The sequence below is a fragment of the Phyllobates terribilis genome, unplaced genomic scaffold (assembly GCF_046119375.1).
Source record: "Phyllobates terribilis strain yellow unplaced genomic scaffold, ASM4611937v1 Scaffold_1__5_contigs__length_1240528914, whole genome shotgun sequence".
NCBI classification, from domain to species: Eukaryota; Metazoa; Chordata; class Amphibia; order Anura; family Dendrobatidae; genus Phyllobates; species Phyllobates terribilis.
In genome coordinates, this window is record NW_027362761.1 from 563,335,411 (window position 1) to 563,350,056 (window position 14,646).

General features: G+C 44.6%; 1 protein-coding gene across 1 annotated transcript in view; it reads left to right on the forward strand.

Moving 5' to 3' along the window:
• The window catches only part of LOC141270542 (factor XIIa inhibitor-like), a 76,474-nt gene that overhangs the window by 40,084 nt on the left and 21,744 nt on the right, over nucleotides 1-14,646 (forward strand). Inside the window, exon 6 of the mRNA XM_073680603.1 lies at nucleotides 5,855-5,997. Coding sequence (XP_073536704.1) covers nucleotides 5,855-5,997 — 143 coding nt within the window. The remainder of the gene's footprint in view (nucleotides 1-5,854; nucleotides 5,998-14,646) is intronic.

A 14,646-nucleotide genomic window follows, 5' to 3' on the forward strand; every position in this document is an offset into this window, starting at 1 on the left:
TGTGGGGCCCATTATTCTGTATGGAGGACTATGTGGGGCCCATTATTCTGTATGGAGGACTATGTGGGGCCATTATTCTGTATGGAGGACTATGTGGGCCCATTATACTCTATGCAAGATTATGTGGGGCAATTATTCTGTATGGAGGGCTATGTAGGGCCCTTTATTCTGTATGGAGGACTATGTGGCGCCATTATTCTGTATGGAGGACTATGTGGGCCCATTATACGGCATGGAGTACTATGTGGGCCCATTATACTGTACGTAGGATTATGTGGGCCCATTATACTGTATGCAAGATTATGTGGGGCAATTATTCTGTATGGAGGACTATGTAGGGCCCTTTATTCTGTATGGAGGACTATGTGGCACCATTATTCTGTATGGAGGACTATGTGGGGCCCACTATACTGCATGGAGTACTATGTGGGACCCATTATTCTGTATGGAGGACTATGTGGGGCCCATTATTCTCTATTGAGCACTATGTGGGCCCATTATACTGTATGGAAGATTATGTGGGGCCATTATTCTGTATGGAGGACTTTGTAGGGCCCATAATTCTGTATGGAGTACTATGTGGGGCCATTATTCTGTATGGAAGACTAAGTTGGGTCCATTATTCTGTATGGAGGACTATGTAGGGCCATTATTCTGTATGGAACACTATATGGGGCCATTATTCTGTATGGAGGACTATTTAGGGCAATTATACTGTATGGAGCACTATGTGGGGCCATTATTCTGTATCGAGGACTATGTGGGGCCCATTATTCGGTATGGAATTCTATGTGGGGCCAATTGTTCTGTATGGAGGACTATGTGGGGCCCATTATACAGTATGGAGAACTGTGTGGGGCCCATTATTCTGTATGGAGGACTATGTGGGGCCATTATTCTGTATGGAGGACTATGTGGTGCCCATTATATTGTATGGAGGATTATGTGGGGTCCATTATTCTATATGGAGGATTATGTGGGGCCATTATTCTGTATGGAAGTCGATGTGGGGCCCATTATTCTGTATGAAAGTCTATGTGGGGCCCATTATTCTATATGGAGGATTATGTGGGGCCATTATTCTGTATGGAGGACTTTGTAGGGCCCATTATTCTGTATGGAGGACTATGTGGGGCCATTATTCTGTATGGAAGACTAAGTTGGGTCCATTATTCTGTATGTAGGACTATGTAGGGCAGTTATTCTGTATGGAACACTATATGGGGCCATTATTCTGTACGGAGGACTATGTGGGGACCATTATTCTGTATGGAGGACTATGTGGGGCAATTATACTGTATGGAGGACTATGCGGGGCCATTATTCTGTATGGAGGACTATGTAGGGCCATTATACTGTACGGAGGACTATGTGGGGACCATTATTCTGTATGGAGGACTAAGTGGGGCCCATTATTCTGTATGGAGGACTAAGTGGGGCCCATTATTCTGCATGGAGGACTAAGTGGGGCCCATTATTCTGTATGGAGGACTATGTGGAACCATTATTCTGTATGGCACACTATGTGGGGCCATTATTCTGTATGGAGCACTATGCGGGGCCATTATTCCGTATCGAGGACTATGTGGGGCCCATTATTTGGTATGGAATTCTATGTGGGGCCAATTGTTCTATATGGAGGACTGTGTGGGGCCCATTATTCTGTATGGAGGACTATGTGGGGCCCATTATTCTCTATTGAGCACTATGTGGGCCCATTATACTGTATGGAAGATTATGTGGGGCCATTATTCTGTATGGAGGACTTTGTAGGGCCCATTATTCTGTATGGAGGACTATGTGGGGCCATTATTCTGTATGGAAGACTAAGTTGGGTCCATTATTCTGTATGGAGGACTATGTAGGGCCATTATTCTGTATGGAACACTATATGGGGCCATTATTCTGTATGGAGGACTATTTAGGGCAATTATACTGTATGGAGCACTATGTGGGGCCATTATTCTGTATCGAGGACTATGTGGGGCCCATTATTCGGTATGGAATTCTATGTGGGGCCAATTGTTCTGTATGGAGGACTGTGTGGGGCCCATTATTCTGTATGGAGGACTATGTGGGGCCCATTATACAGTATGGAGAACTGTGTGGGGCCCATTATTCTGTATGGAGGACTATGTGGGGCCATTATTCTGTATGGAGGACTATGTGGTGCCCATTATATTGTATGGAGGATTATGTGGGGCCCATTATTCTGTATGGAAGTCGATGTGGGGTCCATTATTCTATATGGAGGATTATGTGGGGCCATTATTCTGTATGGAAGTCGATGTGGGGCCCATTATTCTGTATGAAAGTCTATGTGGGGCCCATTATTCTATATGGAGGATTATGTGGGGCCATTATTCTGCATGGAGGACTTTGTAGGGCCCATTATTCTGTATGGAGGACTATGTGGGGCCATTATTCTGTATGGAAGACTAAGTTGGGTCCATTATTCTGTATGTAGGACTATGTAGGGCAGTTATTCTGTATCGAACACTATATGGGGCCATTATTCTGTACGGAGGACTATGTGGGGACCATTATTCTGTATGGAGGACTATGTGGGGCAATTATACTGTATGGAGGACTATGCGGGGCCATTATTCTGTATGGAGGACTATGTGGGGCCATTATACGGTACGGAGGACTATGTGGGGACCATTATTCTGTATGGAGGACTAAGTGGGGCCCATTATTCTGTATGGAGGACTAAGTGGGGCCCATTATTCTGTATGGAGGACTAAGTGGGGCCCATTATGCTGTATGGAGGACTATGTGGGACCATTATTCTGTATGGCACACTATGTGGGGCCATTATTCTGTATGGAGCACTATGCGGGGCCATTATTCTGTATCGAGGACTTTGTGGGGCCCATTATTCGGTATGGAATTCTATGTGGGGCCAATTGTTCTATATGGAGGACTGTGTGGGGCCCATTATTCTGTATGGAGGACTATGTGGGGCCCATTATACAGTATGGAGGACTGTGTGGGGCCCATTATTCTGTATGGAGGACTATGTGGGGCCATTATTCTGTATGGAGGACTTTGTGGTGCCCATTATACTGCATGGAGGATTATGTGGGGCCCATTATTCTGTATGGAAGTCGATGTGGGGCCCATTATTCTGTATGAAAGTCTATGTGGGGCCCATTATTCTATATGGAGGATTATGTGGGGCCATTATTCTGTATGGAGGACTTTGTAGGGCCCATTATTCTGTATGGAGGACTATGTGAGGCCATTATTCTGTATGGAAGACTAAGTTGGGTCCATTATTCTATATGGAGGACTATGTAGGGCCATTATTCTGTATGGAACACTATATCGGGCCATTATTCTGTACGGAGGACTATGTGGGGACCATTGTTCTGTATGGAGGACTATGTGGTGCACTTATTCTGTATGGAGGACTATGTGGGGCCATTATTCTGTATGGAGGACTATGTGGGGCCATTATACTGTACGGAGGACTATGTGGGGACCATTATTCTGTATGGAGGACTATGTGGGGCCATTATACTCTATGGAGGACTATGTGGGGCCATTATTCTGTATGGAGGACTATGTGGGGCCCATTATTCTGTATGGAGGACTATGTGGGGCCATTATTCTGTATGGAGGACTATGTGGGGCCCATTATTCTGTATGGAGGACTATGTGGGGCCATTATTCTGTACGGAGGACTATGTGGAGCCCATTATTCTGTATGGAGGACTATGTGGGGCCCATTATTCTGTATGGAGGACTATGTGGGGCCATTATTCTGTATGGAGGACTATGTGGGCCCATTATTCTGTATGGAGCACTATGTGGGCCCATTATACTGTATGCAAGATTATGTGGGGCAATTATTCTGTATGGAGGACTATGTAGGGCCCTTTATTCTGTATGGAGGACTATGTGGCGCCATTATTCTGTATGGAGGACTATGTGGGGACCATTATACTGCATGGAGTACTATGTGGGCCCATTATACTGTACGGAGGATTATGTGGGGCCATTAGTCTGTATAGAGGACTATGTAGGTCTCTTTATTCTGTATGGAGGACTATGTGGCGCCATTATTCTGTATGGAGGACTATGTGGGGCCCATTATACTGCATGGAGGACTATGTGGGGCCCATTATTCTGTATGGAGGACTATGTGGGGCCCATTATTCTCTATTGAGCACTATGTGGGCCCATTATACTGTATGGAAGATTATGTGGGGCCATTATTCTGTATGGAGGACTTTGTAGGGCCCATTATTCTGTATGGAGGACTATGTGGGGCCATTATTCTGTATGGAAGACTAAGTTGGGTCCATTATTCTGTATGGAGGACTATGTTGGGCCATTATTCTGTATGGAACACTATATGGGGCCATTATTCTGTATGGAGGACTATTTAGGGCAATTATACTGTATGGAGCACTATGTGGGGCCATTATTCTGTATCGAGGACTATGTGGGGCCCATTATTCGGTATGGAATTCTATGTGGGGCCAATTGTTCTGTATGGAGGACTGTGTGGGGCCCATTTTTCTGTATGGAGGACTATGTGGGGCCCATTATACAGTATGGAGGACTGTGTGGGGCCCATTATTCTGTATGGAGGACTATGTGGGGCCATTATTCTGTATGGAGGACTATGTGGTGCCCATTATATTGTATGGAGGATTATGTGGGGCCCATTATTCTGTATGGAAGTCGATGTGGGGTCTATTATTCTATATGGAGGATTATGTGGGGCCATTATTCTGTATGGAGGACTTTGTAGGGCCCATTATTCTGTATGGAGGACTATGTGGGGCCATTATTCTGTATGGAAGACTAAGTTGCGTCCATTATTCTGTATGGAGGACTATGTAGGGCCATTATTCTGTATGGAACACTATATGGGGCTATTATTCTGTACGGAGGACTATGTGAGGACCATTATTCTGTATGGAGGACTATGTGGGGCAATTATACTGTATGGAGGACTATGTGGGGCCATTATAGTGTATGGAGGACTATGTGGGGACCATTATTCTGTATGGAGGTCTATGTGGGGCCATTATACTCTATGGAGGACTATGTGGGGCCATTATTCTGTATGTAGGACTATGTGGGGCCCATTATTCTGTATGGAGGACTATGTGGGGCCATTATTCTGTACGGAGGACTATGTGGGGCCCATTATTCAGTATGGAGGACTATGTGGGGCCATTATTCTGTATGGAGGACTATGTGGGGCCCATTATTCTGTATGGAGGACTATGTGGGGCCCATTATTCTGTATGGAGGACTATGTGGGGCCATTATTCTGTATGGAGGACTATGTGGGGCCCATTATTCTGTATGGAGGACTATGTGGGGCCATTATTCTGTATGGAAGACTATGTGGGGCCCATTATACTGTATGGAGGACTATGTGGGGCCCATTATTCTGTATGGAGGCCTATGTGGGGCCCATTATTCTGTATACTGGTTGGCCCGTGACTTTGTCCAAGTTTTTCATTTTGGCCCTCTGTGTGTTTGAGTTTGACATCTCTGCCCTAAGGTATAAAAAGCTGTCCAACACCTGGGGCGTAGTTTAAACAGCTCTGCAAATATTGACTAGGCACCCACAAACTGTTCTAGCAAATGCCTTCCCTTGAGGGATCATTTACAAGAGGATTCTCTTTACGTGAAACATGCATTTAGAAGTACTGCATTAAGGCTATGGCACTTAATAAATCTTTAACTAAATGTTTACAGCCATATTTTTTTCATTTTTCTAGTTTGCTGACTGGCACAAAATGTTGCTAATAACTTTTATGCTACTATTATGCTTTTTTGTTGCTTATCATTGTGGTGGTATTATACTATACTTCTTTTTCCATAGGGAAATGGATGAATCAGTTTGATCCAAAGCTTACAAAGAAAGAAAATTTCAAAAGGACATCCTCAAGTTCTGTTCGGGTCCCCATGATGAATAATCACAAATATCCTCTACAAAGTCTACGAGATGCACATCTGCAGGCCCAGGTATGTAATACTCTATCACTATTCTTTGCTGTAATAACATTTTATCCTTTATCCTATTGATGACTGCTAAGAGAAAAAATAAATGCTAAACAGCCAAAGTCTTATGATTAAAATCATATCTTGATTAAATTCATATTAGAAATATATCCTAAATTAATTTATTGGGGCTGTCCACTCCTGGACAACAGCTTAGCTAAATTGGCCATCGTAAAATAAGAAAAAAAACAACTTGTCCACATATTTACCTACCAAACAAGCACCGTTCCTCCATAAGAGTAGAAGCCTACTCTGATAGAAGCGTACAGGCTGCAGCCAATCAGTGACTGATCGGCTGCAGAGGTCAAGTGATATAACAATATCACGTGAGCGCCAGGAGATTCAGCACCGAGATTGTTAGCAAATATGTGTTTTTTTTATTTCACAATGGACAATTTAGTTGTTAAGTGGGATTTGCCCTGTAGTGGACAAAACTTTTTACAGTGAATCTGTCAGCAGGTTTTTGTTATGTAATCTGAAAGCACCATGATGTAGGGGCAGAGACCCTAATTCCAAAGAAGTGTCACTTTCTGGGCTGTTTGCTATATGTTCAAAAGAATCAGTGTTTTATCAGCAGGAGATTATCACTAGAGGACTAGGTTTCTCGTGCCTCCTAGTCCAACTACACTCCTGTAAACTGTGTATATTGGATGAGACTCGCCAATGCAAGTCTATGGGTGCGAGAAAAAAATGGGATGGCACATGGACTCTGCGTATGCCATCCAATTTTTATGCACACATCTCAAAGGAAACCGGAAATTTTATCAGCAAAGTACAGTAAATTCACAGCAAAAACAGTCAGAATATAGAGATAGAACAAATAGAATAGCTAGATGTCCTGTAGATATATAAAGTCATAAGCCCCCTATATATTATAAACTTGCACCCTTTAGTGACTTTCATGTGGCACTAATGGGTGTTTAGCCTTATTTAACCTATTAAATAAATAAATATATAAAAAAAAATGACGTAGGGTCCCCTCTATTTTTGTTAACCAGCAAAGGTAAAGCAGACAGCTATTGCTTATATTATCAGGCTGGGAAGATCCCTGGTTATTGGGTCCTTCCCAGTCTAAAAATATCAGCTCACAGCCGCCCCAGAATTGGTGCATCACATGAGATTAACCAGTTCTAGTGATTTTTCCCGGCTCTTCCCAATTGCCCTGGTGCGGTGGCAATGTGGGTAATGGTAGTTGGGGTTGTAGTCCATTGTAGTCAACATTACCCAAATCTGGCTCCACTGACTGTGAATAGCAGTAAAGTTACTGCTATTCATAGGGCCGGGTACTGACGACAATGCTCATTAGAACTGCCGGGTCTCACTGTGCGCAGAAACCACCTTTTCTAGTTATCAAAAATAGGGGGGATGCCATGTCATTTTTTAAAATTATGTATTTATTTAATAGGTTAAATAAGGCTAAAAACCCTTTAGTGCCACATGGAAGGCACTAAACGGTGCTGGTTTATTATTATTTATGTAGGGGGCTTGTGACATTAAATATGTACAGGACATTTATCTATTCTATATACTGTATCTGTTCTATCTATTCTATTCTGACAGTTTGGGCTGTGCATTTATTGTACTTGGCTGATGAAATGTCGGCTTTTCTTTTGAGATGTGTGCGTATAAATCGGGCAGCATACGCATGGTCCGTGTGCCGTGCGATTTTTTTCTCGCACCCATTTACTTGCATTGGCGAGTGCGATCCGACTCTCACACACAATTGCAGCATGCTGCAATTTTTTCCCCCGACCGATTCAGAAAAAACTCACAGATGAGCACTGACTCATTTACTAACATTGGTCAGAGTGCAATGCCATGTTTTCTCGCATTGCACTTGTCCATGTTATACGCCAGTATGAGCGAGCCCTTAGTGAAATAAATAGTGTTGGTTAAGTGTCACTGTCCAAGCCCAGGAATTTACAGGAACTGGAGGCTTTTTGCCAAGAAGAATGGGCAGCTTTACCATCTGAGAAAATAAAGAACATCATCCACAACTACCACAAAATACTTCAAGCTGTCATTGATGTTAGAGGGGCAATACACGGTATTAAGAACTGGGGTATGTGAACTTTTGATCAGGGTCATTTTGATGATTTTGGTTGTTATTAAGATTTAAAAAGAGAAAACACAGTAGTTTGACAATAAATGGCTTCAGCCAACCAATAACCATGAGTGGAGAAAACGTTTTTTTTGTTATCATTCATATTCTCTGAAACAAGGCCAAGAATGGGAAAATTCTGCCGGGGTATGTAAACTTTTGAGCACAACTATATACACACGTGGTCGAAATTGTTGGTATCCCTCGTTTAATGAAAGAAAAACCCACAATGGTCACAGAAATAATTTGAATCTGACAAAAGTATAATAAATTAAAAATCTATGAAAATGAACAAATGAAAGTCAGACATTGCTTTTCTGCTTCCACAGAATTTTTTATAAAATTAAACTCATGAAATCGGCCTGGACAGAAATGATGGTTCTTCTTAACTTAATATTTTGTGGAACAACCTTTTGAGGCAATCACTGCAATCAAACGATTCCTGTATCTGTCAATGAGACTTCTGCACCTCTCAACAGGTATTTTGGCCCAGTCCTCATGAGCAAACTGCTCCAGTTGTCTCGTGTTTGAAGGTTGCCTTTTCCAGACGGCATGTTTCAGCTCTTTCTAAAGATGCTCAATAGGATTTAGGTCAGGGCTCATAGAAGGCCACTTCAGAATAGTCCAATGTTTTCCTCTTAGCCAGTCTTGGGTGTTTTTAGCTGTGTGTTTTGGGTCATTATCCTGTTGCAAGACCCATGACCTGCGACTGAGACCAAGCTTTCTGACACTGAGCAGCACATTTGTCTCTAGAAACCCTTGATAGTCTTGAGATTTCATTGTACCCTGCACAGATTCAAGACACCCTGTGCCAGATGTGGCAAAGCAGCCCCAGAACATAACAGCCTCCCCCATGTTTCACAGTAGGGACAGTGTTCTTTTCTTGATATGCTTCATTTTTCCGTCTGTGAACATAGAGCTGATGTGCCTTGCCAAAAACTTCGATTTTTGTCTCATCTGTCCATAGGACATTCTCCCAGAAGCTTTGTGGCTTGTCAACATGTAGTTTAGAAAATTTCAGTCTGGCTTTTTTCATGATTTTTTTCAACAATAGTGTTCTCCTTGGTTGTTTCCCATGAAGTCCACTTTGGATCAAACAGCGACGGATGGTGCGATCTAACACTGATGTTCCTTGAGCTTGAAGTTCACCTTTAATCTATTTAGAAGTTATCCTGGGCTCTTTTGTTACCATTCGTATTATCCGTCTCTTTGATTTGTCATCAATTTTCCTCCTGCGGACATGTCCAGGGAGGTTGGCTACAGTCCCATGAATTTTAAATTTCTGAATAATATGTGCAACTGTAGTCACGGGAACATCAAACTGCTTGGAGATGGTCTTATAACCTTTACCTTTAACATGCTTGTCTATAATTTTCTTTCTAATCTCCTGAGACAACTCTTTCCTTTGCTTCCTCTGGTCCATGTTGAGTGTGGTACACACCATGTCACCAAACAGCACATTGAGTATCTGGAGCCCTATATACAGGCCCACTGACTGATTACAAGATTGTAGACACCTGTGATGCTAATTAGTGGACACCTTGATTTAACATGTCCCTTTTGTCACATTATTTTCAGGGGTACCATCATTTCTGTCCAGGCCTATTTCATGAGTTTCATTTTTATTAATTCTGTGGAAGCAGAAAAGCAATGTCTGACTTTCATTTGTTCATTTTCTTAGATTTTTAATTTATTATTACTTTTGTCAGATTCAAGTTATTTGTGACCATTGTGCATTTTTCTTTCATTAAACCAGGGGTACCAACAATTTTGACCACTTGTGTATTTGCACAAGTAAGCACTATATTATGAGTAACAGCAGCAAGGTCAATACAGTATGCTATGACACGATCAGAACACAGCGATGCGACTAAATATAACATCTATGCAACTATCTATTATATACGCTAAGGATCTTATTATCTAGCAGTTAAACGACTCATAAAGCCTTTATGTCTCAGTTTAACGGGCGTCACTCTCAGTACTGGACCCGTCACCATTGTAGTCTCCGTAAGCTCCTCTGATCGTTACACTGGACCTAGCGGGGGTCACCAGTATATTTCACTAGGCCACAAGTCACAGATATACAAGTCACTGAGTATACAGTGTGCTCATCGCACTGGCCGTCTCTGTTCCCTGAAGCGCAGCCCCAGCCAACACTCTGTATTGTACGTCTGCGCTGGAAGTAACAGCCCACAAGAACGGTCCTCTGCTACAGCCGGATCGTCTCCCGAGCCTGGTTCGGATCTGGTCACGGTCTTCTACTGGTGCTGCTTATGGATCTACTACTGGAGCTGCTCATGGATCTTCTACTGGCCTGCTACTGGCACTTCTAATGGATCTTCTACTGGGGCTGCTTATGGATGTTCTACTCAATTCAGGCCTTCTCTGGCATCTCACCACTCTCTGTGGCGATGGTGGCTGTAACCAGAACCTGGATTCCGCAGCCACACAACCTACGTGGTCCAGGTCCTGGTGCCAACTGCTCCTTCTTGGCCCACCCAGGCCACTTATAATTAGTTTCTGTGACACTGGTGTCACCTGACCTGGCGTCGTCTTCAATCTCTTCCACAGGAACATGTAGTTCCACGCTTGGGGTTCCTACTACTGTACAGTAACTTGTTCTAGACTTTCACTTTTGCCTTTGACCAGCAGATGGTGGTGTTCTTTTGTAGTTATTCAGCTAATCATCAACTGTACTTGTCTGCTCTCTTGTCCACCCTCTTACAACTGCACTATATGAAACACACTCCAGTGCCTGATTTTCATATAATTCAATTATACACAGGCTCTGAGATTGCTCGTCATCAACAATAGATGTCATAAACAGAACCAGCATATTACTGCTGACAATCAGTCTCAGTGCTGCACGGGCTATTACTAGCATTCACTTGACAAGCAGCAGAGACAGCTGTGACGATACAGCCTATAGTCTTAATAAACCAGAAGATTAGATTAGTTAAGCCAAGAGAAATATACTATTGTGTTCATGTTGAATTGTAAATGTATGTGTTTTTCTGTGGCTGATCAAGAAGGACATATGAGTATTTGTATAACCTTGATTGTTGTCTCCTCTTTCATTCTGAAACAATGATGTTGATTTAAAGAGACCCTACTATACCAACTATGTAATAGATTAGCTCAAACAATGATAGCTGAGCCCTGTGAGTAATGCCCTTCCTAATCCCTTATCTGTGAACGTGTACTTGCAAGGACAACTGTAACTATTTTAAGTGACATGTGCTTCTGTAGCAGTCAGACTTGGGACAGATATTGAAAAGATAATTTACAAGGAGAATCAAAGATCAGACTCTCTTCAGACCATCAGCTTGGTAGGATGGATTTACCCAAAGAGACACAAATTTGGATTCTACATGATTCTAGCCTAAGGGTATATAGCCCTGAAAGATACGGATCTGCTCCATTGACCATCAGAGAGCCCATGGATACTTTTGGGGAGACCAGGTTGGGATGATGAAGTTACCTGGCCCCATGGATATGTTGTTTGGGGTTGCCAGGAGGGACCGTCCGGTCGTCTGGAACACATGGAGACACTACGAGAAGCCAGATTTGGACCAGCCGGTCATTTGGCCCCATGGAAACTTTTGGATAGGCCAGGGTGGGACCCTCGGGTCTCCTGGCCTTGTACCTCGATGGACTGCTAGCTTCCTAAGCTTGCCGCTACCTTCTCTCTGTGGGGGCCCGCCAGAAGTGGGCCCGCCAGTCGCAGCTGTTCTATCCCAGGCGGGCGGAACAGAAGGTTAAGACTGTGTAAAGTTGTAACATCTCGGGTACTTGCTGGGACTGTTCTTTGCATTTATTGTCCTGTTTTGTGGTTCAATAAAGTATTGCTGACGCGCCCCCAGGGCCGTGGGATACTCGGTAGCCGGGGCTCTGGTTGCTTGCAGGGGAATATCACGGTGGCTGGCCCGGTCCGTGACCCACGGCGGTCAGTGCAAAAAGGGGATATTTATAGGGGATTTGTCGTGACGCCACCTGTGGTGTCTGGTAAGGATCACCAGCGCTGCGGCAGTCCTCTGAGGCAGATGATAGGGCAGCTTAAGATGGAACGGCTCCTCACAGGTGGAGCAGGCCTCAGGGCAATGTAGAAGAGAATGGAGGAGGTGCGCTGGGCGTTGTAGTGCCAGGGAGGGAAAAGGTACCGGCGAAATGAAGGAGCGGAGGCAGTTCAGTGCAGTCATCCGAGTTTACTCACAGTTCTGTTCAAGTTCCCCAGGTGCACAGTACTGGTGCAAGCCTCCCGCGTCACACTGCGTTCACCGGGCATGGGTTCTGTCTTTCCTCAGGCAGCTCGGGTGTACCTGGCAGAACTCCACTTTCATATGTACCTTCCTAGACCGACTTCACGCTGGGTCTTTACTCCCTCCTGCCCTGTTCTTCTCACTGTGAATCCTGTTCGGGTGCTCTGAGGTCCCCCCTGTCCGTCGGAGTTACACAGACCTGCTTGACCTTACTTGGATTGGAGTGGGGATTTCGCTACTGGCTATAAAAGCCAGAAGCCCCCGGTTTTTCCAGCGGAGGCTTGAAGCTGCACGACTGGGCCAGGGGCCGGTCCCCTTCTTGCGGCCTAGATCCTCCTGACACCTGGCAGGTTCGGGGCGCACGGGTGCCGCCTGCACTCGCCGTACCCCCTAGGATCCCTTCTTCAGAACGGAGCTTCCTCCCTGCTCCCCTCCTGGGCCTCTGAGGCTAGGCCCTGCTTGGGGAGCAGAGCTCTGACTGAGACTCTGCTCCCTGACTGTCTTCTCTCTCTCTCCTCTCACTGACTGGACTGCACTATTCTAAGATGGCTTCTTTTTATATCTTTACTGTATGAGTGCTCCCATGAACTACTTCCTCCACCCACACTCACTACTGGTTCCCCCTAATTTTGGGTTCCCCCCACCCCAGCCAGGGTCAGGGCTCAGCATAAAACTACATTGCGTCTTGCCCCTCCTGCTGGCCTGGGGTAGTGTAGTGTTGGATGTAGGTGTTTGGGGTTCCGTGAAGCACTCCCTCCTTACCTGAGTGAAGGGAGGCAGTACCTCTGTGGCGACTGAACCCTCAGGGGCGCCACATTGCCACACTGTTATACCCTCACCCGGTGTTGTCAGAGTAGTATTATGCCCACGGAAGACCACATGTCTTCACAACAACCCTTGTAAATCATGTGTAGTGCTCACTGTTTTGCCATCACCCAGTGCTGAGATCCTGTGGCGTAGCTACAGTCCCATGGGCCCAGGTGCAAAATTTGGACCTGGATCCCCACCTCCATGTTGGTCAGCTGTATGGGCCTTTGTAGCATTCTAGATCCTAGAAAGACATACATGTAATAGTGTCCCCATCATGGCACTTTCCTGTAATAATGTCCTCCATCCTTGTACCTTCCTGTAATAATGTCCCCTGTTCTGGCCCCTTTCTGTAATAATGTCCCCCATCCTGGCCACTTCTTGTTAAAATGTCCTCCATCCTGGCCCCTTTCTGTAATAATATCCCTTGTTCTGGCCCATTTTTGTAATAACGTCCCCAGTCTTATCCTCCTTCTGTGATAATGTCCCCGTCTTGGACTCATCCTGTAATAATGTGTCTCATTGTAGGTCCCTTCTTGTTATAATATCCTATGTTCTGGCACTCTTCCTGTTATAATGTCCTCCATCCTGGGCCCCTTACAGGTATAATGTCCCACTCGTGGGCCCCTTCCTAGTATAATGTTTCCCATTTTGAGACCCCTCCAGTAATTATGTCCTCCATCCTTGTTTAATGTCCCCCATCCTGTTATAATGTCCCCCACCATGGGTCCCTTCATAGTATAGTGTCCCCTATCCTATAACAATGATCCCATCCTAGTTTACTGCTCCCCATCCTTGATCCCATTCTGTTCTAATGACCCACATCATGGGCCCTTTCCTGGTATAATGACCCCTAGCCTGGTATAATGACACTCCAGCCTGGTGTAGTGTCCTCTATCCTGTGCCCCTTCTTTACATAATGGCCCCTATCCTTGGCCCCTTCTTGCAATGATTTTGCTTCTGTTTTACAAAACCTAAAAAAATAAATGATTCTTTGTACCTTCCTCTGCTCCCACGACATGTTGCTTTGTGACTGGCAAACCAACTTCAGCCGCAGGTCTCTGATTGGCAGACAGTATGTATTGCAGCACAGGGAGCCAGCGGGTCTCTGTGCTACAATACATTCAAACTGAATGTGCGCCCAATGACGCACACCCAGTTGAAGATGGCACTGGTGTCAGCTGGCCCCATTCATGGGCCCCCAAACAGCTGATATGGGACTGGCCCAGAGGGGTAAATGCCCCTCAGCCAACTGACCCAGCCCGCCCCTTGTCAGGAAAATTAAAACTAGATATAGCGGTAAGGAGTTAAAGGAAACCTTTCACTAGTATAATATAGAGCCCTATTCTTGCATTTTTACCTCTTTGCGCCACAATTTTTTTTTTCATTTTTGTGTTTTCTTTTTTACTTCCCCCTTCTTGTGAGTGTTTTTTTTTTTTACAT